Source organism: Cucurbita pepo, chromosome 2 (genome assembly GCF_057944985.1).
Source record: "Cucurbita pepo subsp. pepo isolate OVF chromosome 2, ASM5794498v1, whole genome shotgun sequence".
NCBI classification, from domain to species: Eukaryota; Viridiplantae; Streptophyta; class Magnoliopsida; order Cucurbitales; family Cucurbitaceae; genus Cucurbita; species Cucurbita pepo.
In genome coordinates, this window is record NC_141799.1 from 13,000,684 (window position 1) to 13,017,713 (window position 17,030).

The window sequence follows — 17,030 nt, forward strand, 5'->3', positions numbered from 1 at the left end:
GAGTTCATGGGATAAAACCCTCGGGTCGACCCGAACCAAATAACAATATATAAAATATACTAAGAGGACTACATTAATGATAAGTTTGCTTGTGGTTTTTTTTTTATTTTTTATTTGTGTTTGTGTGTGTATATTTTCTTAACAGCCCGAACCCAAACCCGAAAATAGAAGGTTGGGTTGGGTTAACGATCTAACCAACCCGAACTTTTTGGTTGGGTCAAAAAAATTCCTCAACCCCACACCCCTATCTGGAAGTTCCTTCTCGATTTCATACCAATTGACAACGGCTCTATTTTGTATTATCCCACCCAGACCTATACGTTATTTCACCAACGATCATATAATTCCTGAAAAATGTAGACCCGCGATTGTTCTGACACATGCCTTAAGAACCTGACCATGCACCAAAATAGGATAAATAATTTTTTAAATTAATTTGTTTTTTTTAAATCAAACATATTGATTATCTAAAGTTACTTTAGATATACAAGAAAATTATATCGAGCTACCTATTCGTTTACGTTATTAGTTTCGCACTATAAGATATACAAGAAAATTATAAGACGTATCTTGAATATATACCGATAGATATTACAATCGTTCCGGCGAGCTTTATTCAATAATTTGGACACTTAAACAAACAAATGATCACTAGAATAGTATATAGAAAAACATTCAATATCTCTGTTCCTTCTAATGTTAACTTGGATCAAAGCCATTAACAGACATCCCTCCATCGACACCAATGATTTGGCCAGTAATATAAGATGAAGCAGGTAGGCAAAGGAATGCAACCAGAGACGATACCTCACTCGGTTCTCCGAGTCGTCGAAGTGGAGTTCGAGAATATACCTCTTCGACGTATGCTTTGTTACTCAACACCTAGCAGATAAGATATATATAGCACGAGTAAAGCGAGACAAATATCACGAGTGATTATTCATGAGTTCAGACAAAATGGGGTTATTCGAGATTTACTTGTTCTACCATTGACGTTTTGATGTACCACGGGGCGACCGCGTTGCTCCTTATGTTGTCGTTTGCCCATTCACAAGCTAAATATTTTGTGAGTTGATTGATAGCTCCTGGAAAGAGTCATTACAAAGTTCAGGAAACTAATGTTTGCATCCATAAAAGTTGGAAACCACAGGTAAAATTGATCACTGATCGATCACCTTTTGTTGCTCCTTGAACAGACATGGACTTCAGAGAGACAAAGCTCGACACGGAGGACATGAACACGATGCTCCCCTCGCCCGAGGCTTTTAGAAAAGGATGAGCGAGTTGAGATAAATGGAAGACAGATTCGACGTTCGTTTTCATAAGGAAAGAAAATTCTTCATCTGTGAACTCTGTTGTTGGCTTTCGTATATTTCTACCCACATTGTTTACCTACAAGATTGATGATCGTAGAAATGGTGTTCATGGTCTGTAAGGATTGAAAGAATCATGTTTTTTTTTTGTTCTTGGATTTAGAATTTGCCCATTTGATGCTGGAAGATGGGTTCATAGAAAAACCTCTCAAATTCATTTCATCATCAAGATATCCAACAATTTTAAACGTACGAATTAGGCATGCCTCCTACTAGCTACAAGCTTCCTCCTAGGCCTTTGAGGGTGAGTAACTAACCTAAAGGAATTTAGAAACACATTTAGAATCCGGCTCAAAGGATAGCTCAAAATGTCCAAGGTTCGTGTGTGGGTTTCCAAAGCTTGTCTATGGACTTTGGCCTTTGGTAATTGCTCGTCTTCAAGGAGGAAGTCCTCCGGTGAGATCCCACATCGATTGGGGTAGGAGAACGAAACCTTCTTTGTAAGAGTGTGGAAACCTCTCCCAAGTAAACGTGTTTTAAAAATCTTGAGAGGAAGCCCGAAAGGGAAAAGCCAAAAGAGGACAATATCTAATAACGGTGGACTTGGACGGTTACAAATGGTATCAGAGCCAGACCCTAGACAATGTGCTAGCGAGGAGGTTGAGCCTCGAAGGGGGGTGGATACGAGATAGTGTACCAGCAAAAGACGCTGGCTAGAAATGGGTGGATTGTGGGGTCTCACATCGATTGGAGAAGGGAACGAGTGCCAGTGAGGAAACTAGACCCCAAAGGAGGTGGATTGTGAGATCCCACATCAGTTGGGGAGGAGAACGAAACATTCTTTATAAAGGTGTGGAAACCTCTCCCTAGCAAAAACGTTTTAAAAACCTTGAGGGGAAGCCTAAAGATGACAATATTTGCTAGTAGTGGGATTGGGCCGTTACACCTCCAATACATGGAAGCGTCTTTTAGCCTATGTTGAATAGAAGCTTTCTTCATCCTATGTTTTGCACTTCCTTGAGCCAAACACTCATGGTTCTACACATGTTAGCTAAGGCTTCATGTAGCTTCCTAGACTTAGTTCTTGGCATTGACTCGTGAGTTTTGATATCACTTTTACAACCATTGAAAGCACAAGAGAGAACAGGAAAGTAACCCAACGAAGTAAAATGCATCTTAATCTAAAGCTAAGCAAAGCACAAGAAAGGTGCACCTTACAAGAATGTTGAGTTTCCCATCAAAAGTATCAGCCACAGTCTTCATTAGCTCCTCTCTCTGAGCTCGAACAGACACATCACAAACTGATCCAGAAACCTCGAACTCCAAATCCTTCCAATCCCTCAAACACTGTTTCAGCTCATTCTCATTCCGAGAACAAGTATGCACTCTCGCACCAAAACCCACTAATTCCTCCACAATCGCACGCCTAAACCAAAAACCATTTCCAAATTCTCAAAAACAGCGGAACAAAACCCAACAATCTAAAACGATAATTTATATGTCTACATAGATATAAAATTACCCGATTCCGCGAGTGCCGCCGGTAACGAGTGCCGTCGTTCCGTGAAGAGACCACCGATGGTCGCCTGGTGTGCTGCCATTTTTGGTTTTGAAGTCGGATTCAGCTTGATTTCTAATGGATTTGAGGCGTTTAACGAGTTTGTGAGTTGAATTTGATGTGGGAAGCCAAAAAGGTTTGAAGGAGCGGGAAATGGGAGATGAAGAAAATGTTGAAAGATGGGGCTGTGAGGGATTGAAGGTAGAAGAAGAGAGTGAATCGAAGGGTGAAGGAGAAACAAGAGCCAAGAACATTGTTCTTGGGGATGGCCTCAACAGATTGCAGGCTTCGCCAGTCTGCGATTCGAGTTTCAACAACACCTTCGAAAATTGCAAAATTAATCCAAATCGTGTTTTATTTTCAAAAGTGATCCACTTTTTTTAAATGCCCTTTTTGACCTTTTTAAAGCTACTTCTATGTATGTGAAATCTCTCAAATACCCCTCGTCCCTCCATCTTCCACCATGTTTCTTGCGCCCTTATCGATCATTTAGTTGACGAGGCTTTTGCTTTTGTTCGGTATATAATGACGGAAGCTAACTTTGGTTGGTTAATTCGATCAGTTCATAGATGGTCGGCAAGTATGATGTGGTCTTAATGATGATCCTGCATGTATTTCGCGTGTATCCTACTGGTGGATTTAAAAAAACCTCGTGAATTGACTCGGGTTACAGGTGTGGTTCTGGCTGTATTAACCTCATCCTTTAGTGTGCGCCCTTATCAATCATTTAGTTATTCATTCATGCGCCCTTATCGATCATTCAGTTGACCGTTACTGAGGCTTTTGCTTTTGTTCAATATATAATAACGGAAGCTAACTTTGGTTGGTTAATCCGATCTGTTCATAGATGGTCGGCAAGTATGATGTAGTCTTAATGATGATCCTGTACGTATTTTGCGTGTATCTTACTGGTGGATTTAAAAAAACCTCGTGAATTGACCTGAGTTACAGGTGTGGTTCTGGCTGTATTACCTCATCCTTTAGTGTGCGCCCTTATCAATCATTTAGTTATTCATTCATGTCATGTTTAAGAATGTCATTTAGTTATTCATTCATGTCATGTTTGAAACCATTCTTAGTATCTGCATATGTTTGTAAACAATTCTAATTGGCCGTGTAATTTCAATTAAGTAAATCATTCTAATTTTTCGTGTAATTTCTAAAATTTATTTTAAAGTAACCCAAGAATAAAATTTGTGACAAACTTTGGTTAAATTATTTCAAAAAATAAACACATATGAGTCATCTTTTCTACTTACTAATTAGTAAATTTAGGAAATATACATATTAGAAGTCACTCAAGTATCTAATTAAACAAATAACAATAGTGTCAACCACCTTAATCAATCAATCACCAATTTGATCATAGTTCAACAAGATAAAACATACTTCCACACATTAAACGTTTTTAAAACGGTCGAATGCAATTTGGAGAATCATGTATCGGACCATCTAAAAGAAGCCTAAAACAAGCTCAAGAAAGGCAAGAGGGTAATTGTCTTTCCATCATATGGAAACTTAATTAGAGTTTGCGTTCAAAGGAACATTCAAGAAATCACCATTTGTGAATTCAGCCGCATGGCTTAAAGGGAAGTTACAGATGACAATGTACCTCTTATGTGAAAAGATGTGCTTCATAATACAGACTATTCTGAAATTTGAAAAAGATACTTACTTGATACAGACTATTCAGGGCCTCGTCCTTTCCTCGCGTTGAACGATTCCAGTGCCTTCTTCCTTAACTCGATCTCTAGTCTTTTGTGCTCGGCCTCATCTGCGCCATTACGCTTATAAGACTCATCCTTTGCATCTTGACCATCATCTGAGTCATCGTCACTAAGGTCCTTGGCTTTTGTCTTCTCTGCACGCCGCTCTTCCTTTTTCCGCCTACGCTCTTCACGCTTTTGGCGCTTCTTCTCCTTCCGCAACCTCCTCTCCTCCTTCTTCCTCCTCCTGGCTTCCTTCCTCTCCAATTCAGTATCATAGCTGTCTTCGGAGTCCGAAGAAGTGTCGTGTCTGTCTGATCTTCTGTGTCTTTTCTTCTCCTTACTTCCAGTTTTACGCTTATAGCCTTCCTCCAAATCAGAATCTGAAGCCTCGTCCCGGTTATTATGATCAACTTTTTCAACTGTCAAATGCTCAGTTTCCTTCGTCTTACTTGGGAGCGAATGGCTCTTTTCATCCTGTTTCATACCTTCTTTGTGTGATGACGAAGATTTTTGTACATCGGGGCTTGCAGGCGCCTCCTTTCGAGAATGCTTACTACTGCAAAAATAAACATGAAACACAAACACGAGCGCAAATCTGTGACTTCACATATAAATGATTAAACTATCAGAATATATTTGTCCAAGAGATGGGAGAATGAGGTCTTTAGTTCCTGATATTTCTTTCTAAATTCCAAAGCATCAGGTGCAAGTTCATAAACTAACCTTCCAGGTGAGAGAACTTTGGCATCCACAGGAGAATTTTTCGTCTTACCGACAATGGAAGAATTCAGGGACTTTCTATTCCCACTCTCCCTACAAGGAATATAATAAAAAATAACAATCCAAAAAATGAAACCCACAAGAACAAATGAATAGTTCATTGGCTCATAATTGAACTCACCTAGCGTAGGTGACCTCGTCTTCCCTTGTCCTTGTTGAATGGCTGTCATGACGATACTGCTTTGCCCGTGAACGTGGTGAACTTAACCTGCCATGATGAGAACATTGTTCGTTTATCCTTACAAAACTGAGGACTGGCCTCCCAAAGTTGCAACAATCATATAAACTAAAAAAGCTCGAAAAGTTAATGAAATAGAAAAACACGAAGCGTTATAATAAATCAGAAAAATGATCACCTCCTATCATCGCTAGCACTCCTCGTAACTGGTGGAGAATCTGTTAGTGCTGGAGACTTCTCCAAAGACGATGGTGAAGCCAATGTTCTGGTATTGGAATTGTTCCCTTCCCTAGAATTCCTTTCTGGCGACCTCAATGACCTAGAAGGTTGTTGCGATGCTGGGGATGTCTGAACATTTCTGTATCACAGTTTTAAGATGTGATCAAAACCATGAAGAAACCTTAATCATCTGAACAGCGTCAAGATAAATGAAGATTAATGTGCATATTAATCCCACAAGACAATCATATCTCACAATGCAACTGAAAACTCCAGGATATGTTCTCGAAAAAAATGTGCACGGAGAGAAATGGAAAGGATACAAAAAAAAGGCTACACAACTGACGGCTCAATAGGAGTCAAAACGAGCAAACCTAAGCATACACAAAACAACTTCCATCCAAAAGAATAAGATATAAAGGATTATTACAGAAAAACACAAGTACAAAGAGGGGCCATTAAGCTCTCCTAATTTTCTCAAATGCTCCAAAGAATGTCAAAAGAACTCGAATGTCAAAGAATCTAACCCTTATCGCAAAACGAACAAAAAACATCATCAAATAGCATCATATGAGCCAAACAGATAATTAAAGACTCCAATTAACTCCAAATAAGAATCCAAAAGGAAACTCAAATTCACATTTCCAAAGAATCTGATCCAAATCTTTAAACGCTCCCCAGCAAATAAAAAAAATGTATGCATCCTCAACGACAGGGACTAACAACAAGGAAAAGTGCCTCTCAGGACCAGTGTTATTTAGTGACCGCTACAGCTTGCCTTCAGGAATTTGGGTTTTAATTGGCTGTGCAGGGACCACTATAGTTTGTATTTATGACCTCAAGGACAACTACAGGTTTCGTCCATGATTATCTGGCTAAACCTCTGATGGGTGAATAGAGAAATCAAATTGATACATCTTTCATTAAGCTATGCATATCAGAAATCTGATTGAAAGCTTAATTTTGTTTAGGTGCTTCATTATGACATTGATTTGAGGGTTCTCGACATAAAATATCCACACACACACACACACACACACACACACAAAAAAAAAAAAAAAAAAAAAATCAGCTACATCCAGTAGATTTATTTTTCTGTAGTGGCTAGTACCCTTGCCATCTAGCAATTTTTAACAACAATTTACAAAAATAGATTGCATAAGATATAATTCCTAGCGCCCGAAATCCAAATTGATTGTGTCTACTTATTTCAGACAATCATCAAACACACATGCAAGTAGGTAGAAACTATTACACAAGATGCAAGCTTAACACAGAAGAGAAGAATTACCTGCCGGGAGATTGAGAGAGAGACCTCCTCTGATGTGCAGATTTTCTTTTGACAGGCGAAAGGTTTCCCTGCTCCTCCAATGAACTCCGATCATATGGTGAAATGGATCTACGTCGAGATGGACTTGATCTCTTGAGGCGTGCTGGAGATGACCTTAGTGGTGATGGAGGTGATTTGCTCAATGGGGTTGATGGAGATCTATGTTCCAGAGGTGAGGGTGTTCTGTGATGATCAAGTGGTGATGACCTATCCAATTTCCGTACTGGTGAGGAGGAAGTTGACAAACGCCGTCGTACTGGAGAGCGAGACTTGTGGCGTCTAACAGGTGAGCGTGATCTGCCATAGCGTGACGGAGATGGTGATCTTCGACGATGTGATGGAGATGGTGATCTACGACGACGTGCAAAAGCAGGTGACTTGCGGCGGTGTGGAGATGGTGATCTATGATGCCGTGGTGGGGATGGTGACCTTCGACGTCGTACTGGAGATGGTGACCTTCGACGCCGTATTGGAGATGGCGACCTGCGACGCCGTATAGGAGATGGTGACCTACGACGTCGCCCTGGTGATGGCGATCTACGACGTCGTCCAGGTGATGGAGACCTACGGCGCCACTCTGGTGATGGTGATCTACGACGCCATTTAGGTGACGGTGATCTACGACGTCGAATACCTGAAGGTGAACGACGACGTCTTATAGGTGATAGTGACCTACGTTGGCCAACGGGTGACGGTGATCTCTTATGCTTATCAACTGATGGTGACCTTCGGCGGGTAGGTGATGATGATCGACGTTGTACAGGTGGAGGTGATCGATATGGTGATTTACGAGGAGGAGATGGTGAGCTATGTTGAGAAGGAGAACGAGATTTACGAAGTGAAGTAGATCTAGATCTCCTTGAATATGGTGTTCTACGTCGGGGAGAGAATGAATCACGACGATCCCTTCGATGTGGACTCGCAGACAATCTTGCTCGTGAAAAAGAGCTCCGTCGTCGTTGAGGTGATCGAGATATGCTTCTTGACTTGTGTCTATCACTAAAAAAAAAGTATGACAAAAACATTAGTACAAAAAAGGAGATTCCAAAAACCTCCATAGTAGTCTCACATACTTTCTATCAAAAAAAAAAACATTTTTATTGTAGTAACACAAATAGACACGTGCATCTCTAAAACTTAGAAGTAACAAGAAAATAAGATATGCAACTGTTTAACTAATATAAATATATTAATTACATTGGATCCCTATTATCATATTAAAATAGACAGCGTACTTAAAGTAACTTCTAGAACTACTACTAAAACCGGCTGGCTTAAAGACCTTGAAGGTGAGCCTTTGCAAAAGACCCATGTGCCACATATTTGTGACTTGTGAAATATGATAAGAAATTCCAAGAGGGCAGCATGCATCAATTTGGAAAATAATCCAGGAGTAAAGGAGATTGAAGAGCTAAATGACACCAACAGACTCTGTTACAATATATTATTAGCTTTATTAATACTCAATTCAGTATATGTTGGTTAGAAGAAGTTATGCACTTTCTTATATACAGAAAATTTCTTGGTCACTTGTAGTTGAAGCTTATTTATGCTTAGCAATACCGTTATAAATATCAGACATGCATGAGTATATCATTCTCAAAGACTTCTAGTCAAGAATCCGGTTGAACATTACAGTGCACTTTCAAGAAGACAGAATGCACGACTTCTTAGCACAAGCAAACCAAAGTGATGGTGTAGCATCCAGTGGCAGAATTGTTATCAATCATACTCAAAACTCCCACCACTACACTCCATGCCATTGTCCAAGTAAAAATCTTAAGTCGTTTGCATATTCTCTTCAAGCAATGACATTAGACTTGATAAGAAAGAAGGTAAACTTCGATATAATTTTAAAGGTACAAAAATGAATCATCACACTAAAGTTGAAAATCAGTTTATTGAAATTCGTTACCTGCTTCTTCCCCTAAAACCATTTCTCTTTTCAGCCCCTTCCTCTTCCTCTGAATGATTTCTCATAGCCCTTGAGCGCACATTCTTTGAGGTAGGCTCCAAAGCGGCCACCTTTTCAGCCCCATCATCCTACAGTAGTTTGAGGTAAAGGACATGAACCCAAATAATTGCAGAAGCTAGCTGAATGCCAGAGGAAATACAAAGAAAAGTTATGACCAACAACCAATTTGAATAAATAGTAACTCCAACATGAATAAACTAATTACCATCTTCTTCAATCTCTGCTCCTCAATTTCTCGATTTTCCTTCTCTCTCTTTTTCTGAATTTCATTTGCAAGAAAATCTGACTCTGCCTGTAATAATCAAAGAGAACAAGTCAGTAGAAAGACACCAAGTAATCTAAGTAACTACCACTAGTACAATAAATCTTGACCAAATCCAGAACCTTCTTCTTTCTAATTTCTTCTTCTTTGGCATCCAAAAATTGTTGAGGGACACCACTGGCATTTTTCTGGGCACTAAGGAGTAGTGTCCAAAGCTCTTTCATAAATTTCACGGTATTCTTTTCCATGAACCCAGTGAGTTGTATTTGAACTTCCTTCCCATTTACTTCCTGCACCAAAGCAGTTATAATTGATGCATATTGAACAGTATGTTGCCCAAGTGCAAATAGAATATCTATTTTTATAACTGTGACTTGAGCATAGTATGGCTTGAGCATAGCAACCAATTAGTTGCCACAAAAAGGAACGACCATGTATCACATAATGCAATTATAATAAGAAAATCTGAGAGGCAAATCCGAACTTAGTGGATAAAATACCTATTAGCATCTCAAAGGTTGATAGATAGAGAGAGAGAGAGAGAAGTGTAGAGTAAAATATTGAGGTAGCAGAAAATTGCCTGAATTCTATTGTACAAATATTTTGACTACCTTGACATCCAAAAGGCCGTATATGAAGTTAATAAGAACTTCATCTTCAAACCCAAGGAGCTCAGTCACCCTCGTAGCAATCCACGGCTTGATAACATCCATCTTCACCTTTGTCATATCCACCTAAGAAACGTCACACGTGCTTAAGATTTACTGATTGACCCTTAAAATAATTAGATATTCGTAACAGCACGGTTGAACACTTAGCTCAATTGCAATTACCAAATCGTAAACAAACATCTGTGACAATTGAACGAACACCATATAATAGTAATTTGAAGAGGGGAAAAAAAAACAAACCAACTGTTCTAGTTCAACCGGGAACTTCTGTGTCTTCAGCAGCTTTGCTTGCTTGTTCGAAAAACGAGTGTCTTGGTCCGCAGACGTACCCTAGTCAATGATAATGAAACAAAGAGAAAAACCTATTAAAACCTCAAGAAAATACTGGAGGTATGAATGCAAGGAGATGAACACCATAAACATACGGGACAAATCCACAAAGATAAATCAATTCTGAAAATTTTGTTCTGATCTAACAAGAAAAACAACAATTCTTCTAGCTAAAACACACAAAAATATTTATAAACAAAAAACAAGATGGGAAGTCCTCTGGCTTAAGAAGAACTCGTCCAATCAAAACCTAAAGCCTCGACATTTTCCAAACAACAGAAAGTGAAGAACAGAACTAAATCCCAGATAATCGCCCAACCAAATGTTAAGGCTTAGCTTCAGAAACACGCCGATTCGTTTCGAGATAAATAAATAAGCTGAAAACTGAGTTGTAAGTTTGTTTAGATCATTACCCGGAAAAAGCCGCCCGACATTTTCTAGGGCTTGTGGTGGGAACCAAGGTGGGTTTGATGAGACGGTGAGCGAGTGAGTGGAGAAGGAATTAGGGTTAGTTGGAGTACATCTGCAAGTGATGATTGGTAGCGATGGGTTGGGGAGAAGCTGCGGGAGAAATGAAGCTCCGAACACTCCCCGACAGTGGCAGCTAAGGCGAGAGCGTGGGAACGACTCGGAGACCAGACGAATTGGACTGAACACGCCCTCGATTAAGCTGCAAAGACGATTCGAATGACGGATTGAGCCATCCGAAATTTGTACTCTTTTATCCTCCTCCTCATTCAACCTCGTTGAATTAGGGCTAAATTATTTGTAAATAAATATCCAACTCTTGTTTTATACAATTCATTGCTTAAATTATTTAACTCCAAAATAATAATAATAATAATAATAATAATAATAATAAATTTAATTCTTCCCCTTATTAATTTTCAATTTTTTTTAAATTTAAAAACTTACTTGTAATTAAATTTCAACCTTTAAACTAAGTTCGATGTACATGGTTTACTGGTAATGATTATATTAATGGACTTAGGTACACCGCACAACTCCTATAATTAATTAATGAAATTTAATTTAAAAAATGAAAATATCGAATTAAAAAAACTTTTGTTGAACACATACATCACCCATCTCCCCTACATCTTTTCAGTAATTTCTCATTTCTTACATTTTTACTATTATTCCGTCTTCTCGGTAATTTTTCATTTCTTACATTTTACTATTGTTTCTTAAATATCTGCTTAATTCCTCTTGGAGTGTAGTCTTGGGTCCCTTACCCAACTATTTTGGATCATTTCAAGCTGATTTTGACATTTTGAAGAGCATTCGCAACTAGTGTGTCAATTAATGTAAGTTATTTTCAAGCGAAAAGTATAATTAGTTGGCACCGTTTGATGAATTGAATCATATATTATCTCTTAACTTCATATCGTGGGTCGTAGGTTATATGTTGAGAAGTACTACATATCTAAATTTTGCTCGGATCTAAAAGCAGAGTTTAAGGCCATGAAATGTTTTACGAAAGGATATGTCAAACCATGATGGCTTGTATACGCATTTTTCGACCCAACAATAAAGGTACTTATTGAGTATTTATAAACTACTCAAACCACGTACTACTTTTATTTTTCAAGTAAGTGTAAAGCATCCTTGTACGAATGACGACATTACAGTCACCATCATGGGATCAGAGCTAGGACAAATGCATTCATGTTGTTTCCATAACCCTTAAGTTAAATCACAACAAATATTTTATTTATTCGTTTATTTAAATTCGTATTATTTATTTTTCGCCAGATTGTTTTAACGACTTTATAATAAATGTGTAAGTTTATTGCTCCCTTACGAAATATTGTAAATAAAAATTTTCTCTTAAAAGTTTAAATTATTTTTGAATTACTTTTTAAACTTAGAAAATATTTTTTTAAATATAGCATAAATATGAACGGTATTTTTATTAATTTACACATGACAAGTCAAAGGAAAATAAATACGAATGAAAGGAGGCCACAAGATTCTCAACACATGATAGATAACATACAATGGATTGCACCAGCATGACAATGCCCAAATTCATCACTCTCTCTCTGCGATCGTTCCGCCATGGCCATGGATTGCTGTGCGCCAATTCGACCTCTCTTCACCCATAAGCTTTCTCTTTCAAAAACATGTAAACCCCAAGTGATTGGTTCAAGCGTTGTCTTCTCCTCTACTCGCACTACCCCACTGCTAGTTTCATCATTCAGTGGCAAATTAGAGCCTCTGTTCCATAAACCAATCTCTTCCTCCGGTTGCAAACTTCGGCTCATCGCCAAGGTCCATAAGTTTCGGGATTCCATTTTAATTTGGTTTGCTAATTGGGGTTTTTTGCTTTAACTCTTATCTGGTCTGTAGGTTGGTGATCGGGCTGATTATTCGTCTGGGGAGGAAGAAACCAATTCGCTTGGTTCTGAAGTAGACAGTGAAGAAGAGTTTTCTTGGTCTTCTGTCATTTTGCCGTACGTTTCCATTACTTTTGTGCTCATTGCTGATTTCTTCTTGTACTATTTGTTGAGTAAAATTCTGGGTTTATGTGGGTAGCTCTTTATTGAATTAAGAACCGTCTCAATTCGTCAATTGGGTCTGGTTTTAGCTAGTTTGCATTTTCATACTTTTGGGTTTTTTGGATTGGCGAGTTGCTGTTGAGGATTGTTGGGAGGGAGTCCCATGTTGGCTAATTTAGAGAATGATGATGAGTTTATAGGTAAGGAATACATCTCCATTGGTATGAGGCATTTTGGGGAAGCCCAAAGCAAAACCATGAGAGCTTATTCTCAAAATGGACAATATCATACCATTGTGGAGGGTCCGTGATTCCTAACATGGTATCAGAGCTATGTCTTTAACTTAGCCATGTTAATAGAATCCTCAAATGTCGAACAAAGAAGTTGTGAGCCTCGAAGGTGTATTCAAAAGTGACTCAAGTGTCGAACAAAGGGTGTACTTTGTTCGAGTACTCTAGAGAAAGAGTCGAGCCTCGATTAAGGGGAGGCTGTTTGAGGGCTCCATAGGCCTCTGGGGAGATTCTATAGTGTACTTTTTTCGAGGGGAGGAGTCCCACATTAGCTAGTTTAGAGAATGATCATGGGTTTTTAAGTAAGAAATACATCTCCATTGGTATGAGATCTTTTGGAGAAGCCCAAAACAAAGCTATGAGAGCTTATTCTCAAAGTGGACAATATCATACCATTGTGGAGGTTTAATGATTCCTAACAGTTGCCTCGTCGAATTTCTGTATTATTAGGTTCGTGTTCCCTGCCATAGGAGGTTTGTTGTTTGGATATGACATTGGTGCCACCTCTGGAGCTACCCTTTCATTGCAGGTTGAACTACATTTTTCTGATATAATCTGATTTCCCCTGAAAAAAAATTTCTCTAGCTGAGAAGTCACCATTTACTGTTGATGAGTTTTTGTGTTTTTTACTTGAAAATGTCAGTCTCCTGAGCTTAGTGGCACCAGTTGGTTTAACATCTCTGCCGTTCAACTTGGTCTGGTGGTGAGTTTCTTATATAGGACTTACAATTGCATACTGTGATGCAAATATCTCTCAAACTTTCCCGTCTTGTATTCTCTTGAATTAAGGTTAGTGGCTCTTTGTATGGAGCTCTTCTTGGTTCCCTCCTCGTGTACCCGATTGCAGATTTTCTCGGTACGTGCTCGGTGTGTTCAATTTAAACTCAAGCTCGAAGCTTCTTATGAAATTGACTGTTTTTCTTTATCTCGGTTGTAAAGGACGGAGGAGGGAACTAATTATAGCAGCTGTTCTATATGCACTTGGTAGCCTGACCACTGCTTGTTGCCCTGATCTGGGCATTCTTCTGGCGGGAAGGCTTCTCTATGGCCTTGGCATTGGTCTGGTAATGTTATTGCTTTACTCCCCATATAAGTCCTGTAAATTGCAAGAGCATTCTGACATTATAAACTAGCGTTGGTACATTTTCACTTTAACAGGCCATGCATGGGGCTCCTCTTTATATCGCTGAAACATGTCCATCTCGGATTCGTGGAACCTTAATATCTTTGAAGGAGCTGTTTATAGTACTAGGAATCTTGGTACTGCTCATAAACCTTTCCATGTTGTTTAAGTTACTTCCGTTTCGAGAATCCATTTCGATTATGAGCTAATTTTCCAATCCATTGCTATTCTTCAGATGGGGTATTTAGTTGGAAGCCTTCAGATTAATACAATCGGAGGATGGCGATACATGTATGGATTTAGTGCACCGGTTGCTTTATTGATGGGATTAGGAATGTCGATTCTCCCTCCATCGCCTCGTTGGTTACTTCTCAGGGCCGTTCAAGGTAAAGCGCCTTCACAGGATTCTAAAGAACAAGCCATTGTAGCCTTGAGTAAACTCAGAGGACGACCTCCTGGTGATAAACTATCTGAGAAACAAATAGAAGAAACATTTCTCTCCCTGAAATCTGCCTATTCAGAGCAGGAATCTGAAGGGAGTATTTGGGAGGTCTTTCAAGGCCCGAGTTTGAAAGCCTTCATAATTGGTGGCGGTTTGGTTCTCTTTCAGCAGGTTTTTCGTCATCTCTAAAATTTGATTTTGAGAATAACATTTTAGCATAAAGTGCAAATAATTCAAGAACTCCAGAAACTATATCATCTATGATGTGACAGATAACTGGACAGCCGAGCGTTCTATATTACGCCGGTCCCATTCTTCAGGTTTTGACCTTCCCTTTGTTACATTATAACCCAGAAGGCAGTTTTTCTTCTCTTTGATAAATCATAATGTCTGTACACCATTATGATTCAAGAATGCAGGATTTGCTGCTGCCTCTGATGCTACTAGAGTCTCAGTTGTTATTGGGGTATTTAAGGTGCATGAGATAATTTTAAAAGATATGCAATCTAATCTGGAAGAGATTGTTTCTGTCGTCCTATAATAACCGTTCTTATCATTTTCTTTCGATCGCTCTTCGTTCAGTTGCTTATGACATGGGTAGCTGTTCTAAAAGTTGATGATCTTGGAAGAAGGCCCTTGCTCATTGGAGGTGTTAGTGGCATTGTAAGCACTATAACCATATCCATAACTTGCCGGCACCTCCAATAACCTTGTAATCTTTGAGGAATTGTTTGCTGGGGGGTTCTGATTCTGCCATCTTTATTACTGCAGGCGGTTTCCTTGCTTCTTCTTTCAGCTTACTACAAATTTCTTGATGGGTTCCCCATTGTTGCTGTTGGTGCCCTGCTTTTGTATGTTGGTTGTTACCAGGTATACTTTTCTCTTTGCTTCTTTAGCCTTGAGGCCTTTGTTGATCGGTCTCTTTTGTTAAGGATATTTAGTCCTGAATTATAGTTTATCGTGTATATCATATTTGATCTTTTATTATATGCAAATATCTAGATATTTGCCTTTCATTACGGCTTAACATAGGTATCTTTTATATTGCTCTTTCCGTTTATTACTCTTTCCATATCCTTTTAATTTATTTGATTATAAATATAGAACTTTCACACCATTTAGGTGTGGTAATTTTAGCAAATATTCTCATGGTATCAGAGTTCTTTCGGTTTAGCAACCCTGATCCTTTATTTTCAATGGCTTATGAATCCTCTACTCATCTTCTTCTCCACTACCACTGCTAGCTTTGATGTCGTAGGGGCAGTCCCCATGGCTCCCGCAGGCGGAACCGATTGATTACTCTTCGGCTCCACCCTTCGCCATACTCTGTACATACAACCTCACCTTTTCCAACACAATCGGTTTACCCTTAGCCAACGTAGTCTCTTTCATTTTCTTCCCAATCGGCCCTTCATCCTTTGTTGATCAATCTCTCTACCACAGATGTACACTTTTATATAATAATCACTCTTCTGAATTATAAACAAACTCAAAATGAAACTGGAACACTTGCCATCCTTTGCTTTACTGGTTTTTTTTGTCAGCAAAGGATGTGAAAAACTTACTGAAATGCCATTGCAGATATCCTTTGGACCAATTAGTTGGCTTATGGTGTCCGAAATATTTCCACTTCGAACTAGAGGGAAAGGAATCAGTCTTGCAGTTCTTACCAATTTCGGTTCGAATGCCATCGTCACATTTGCATTTTCACCCCTAAAGGTTGTTGTTCCTTTGAATGCTTGGTTTTTTACTGGTCTCCACTATTTCTGGAGTCATTGACATCAAATGCTTAAATTGCTGTTTTGCAGGAATTGCTTGGAGCGGATAACCTTTTCCTTCTTTTCGGTGCTATTGCATTGCTTTCACTTCTTTTTGTAGCTCTTCAAGTTCCAGAGACCAAAGGTCTAAGTTTGGAAGAAATCGAATCCAAAATCTTGAAGTGATAAACACGTAATGATCAAATTCGCTTTCGTGTGATTTCAATAATAAACGTATGTTTGCAGCAGTTGAATTACCTAACATTTGCAGAGCTACTGCAGCATATTTCTCACTTGGAGATGCTGACACGACGGGTCGTTGCTGTCATTGAAGAGAGTTTGTCGATCTATTCAATATGCAAATAAATAATGTGGCTTAGGAACAACAGTGTCGAATCGAATAGTTGATACTCATGGTTTTCTCCCTTCTTGAAATGTGCAAATCTAAATGTTCTTACCATTATGATTGAAATCTACAGCTTTGTTTTGTATATTATTATATTGTCAATGTTTCAGGAACCGTTCCAATGGCTCGAGAACGAGAACTAAATTCAGGAACTGCATATTGAACGGTTCGAGAATTTGACTGGGA

General features: G+C 38.9%; 3 protein-coding genes across 3 annotated transcripts; 1 reads left to right on the forward strand and 2 right to left on the reverse strand.

Annotated features, from left to right (window-relative positions):
* Nucleotides 1-546: 546 nt before the first annotated feature.
* Nucleotides 547-3,221, reverse strand: LOC111787414 (tropinone reductase homolog At5g06060-like). The gene is made up of 5 exons (XM_023667375.2): nt 2,836-3,221; nt 2,532-2,739; nt 1,176-1,392; nt 979-1,085; nt 547-882 (listed from the first exon to the last, which is right to left on the reverse strand). Exons 1-5 carry the CDS (start codon nt 3,123-3,125, stop codon nt 700-702), a joined length of 1,005 nt encoding a protein of 334 aa, XP_023523143.2. The 5' UTR covers nt 3,126-3,221; the 3' UTR covers nt 547-699.
* A 1,129-nt stretch (nt 3,222-4,350) lies between these two features.
* Nucleotides 4,351-11,081, reverse strand: LOC111786788 (uncharacterized). Its single transcript, XM_087121517.1, has 11 exons — nt 10,739-11,081; nt 10,236-10,325; nt 9,936-10,058; nt 9,447-9,614; nt 9,268-9,354; nt 9,003-9,130; nt 7,049-8,086; nt 5,717-5,896; nt 5,482-5,568; nt 5,304-5,393; nt 4,351-5,136 (listed from the first exon to the last, which is right to left on the reverse strand). The coding sequence occupies exons 1-11, from the start codon at nt 10,757-10,759 to the stop codon at nt 4,557-4,559; spliced, it is 2,592 nt and encodes an 863-aa protein (XP_086977643.1). The 5' UTR covers nt 10,760-11,081; the 3' UTR covers nt 4,351-4,556.
* Nucleotides 11,082-12,297: 1,216 nt separating this feature from the next.
* Nucleotides 12,298-16,929, forward strand: LOC111787024 (Major facilitator superfamily protein). The gene is made up of 15 exons (XM_023667199.2): nt 12,298-12,599; nt 12,678-12,781; nt 13,567-13,645; nt 13,760-13,819; nt 13,906-13,972; nt 14,056-14,180; nt 14,275-14,376; nt 14,475-14,852; nt 14,954-15,001; nt 15,094-15,156; nt 15,264-15,344; nt 15,453-15,551; nt 16,263-16,400; nt 16,490-16,631; nt 16,710-16,929. The coding sequence occupies exons 1-14, from the start codon at nt 12,387-12,389 to the stop codon at nt 16,622-16,624; spliced, it is 1,692 nt and encodes a 563-aa protein (XP_023522967.2). The 5' UTR covers nt 12,298-12,386; the 3' UTR covers nt 16,625-16,631; nt 16,710-16,929.
* Nucleotides 16,930-17,030: the final 101 nt, after the last annotated feature.

What these genes read in the sequence shown, in the direction of transcription:
- LOC111787414 (XM_023667375.2), bottom strand. Translation starts at nt 3,125, where the DNA reads ATGTTCTTGGCTCTTGTTTCTCCTTCACCCTTCGATTCACTCTCTTCT. An exon ending in GGCGGCACTCGCGGAATCGG is followed by an intron (nt 2,740 to 2,835) that starts GTAATTTTATAT and finishes TTTTTGGTTTAG; the next exon opens with GCGTGCGATTGTGGAGGAAT. An exon ending in ATGGGAAACTCAACATTCTT is followed by an intron (nt 1,393 to 2,531) that starts GTAAGGTGCACC and finishes TCAATCTTGTAG; the next exon opens with GTAAACAATGTGGGTAGAAA.
- LOC111786788 (XM_087121517.1), bottom strand. Translation starts at nt 10,759, where the DNA reads ATGTCGGGCGGCTTTTTCCGG. An exon ending in CTCTCTCAATCTCCCGGCAG is followed by an intron (nt 5,897 to 7,048) that starts GTAATTCTTCTC and finishes ACTGTGATACAG; the next exon opens with AAATGTTCAGACATCCCCAG. An exon ending in AGTGCTAGCGATGATAGGAG is followed by an intron (nt 5,569 to 5,716) that starts GTGATCATTTTT and finishes TCATCATGGCAG; the next exon opens with GTTAAGTTCACCACGTTCAC.
- LOC111787024 (XM_023667199.2), top strand. Translation starts at nt 12,387, where the DNA reads ATGGCCATGGATTGCTGTGCGCCAATTCGACCTCTCTTCACCCATAAG. An exon ending in TGTATGTTGGTTGTTACCAG is followed by an intron (nt 15,552 to 16,262) that starts GTATACTTTTCT and finishes ATGCCATTGCAG; the next exon opens with ATATCCTTTGGACCAATTAG. An exon ending in TTGCATTTTCACCCCTAAAG is followed by an intron (nt 16,401 to 16,489) that starts GTTGTTGTTCCT and finishes GCTGTTTTGCAG; the next exon opens with GAATTGCTTGGAGCGGATAA.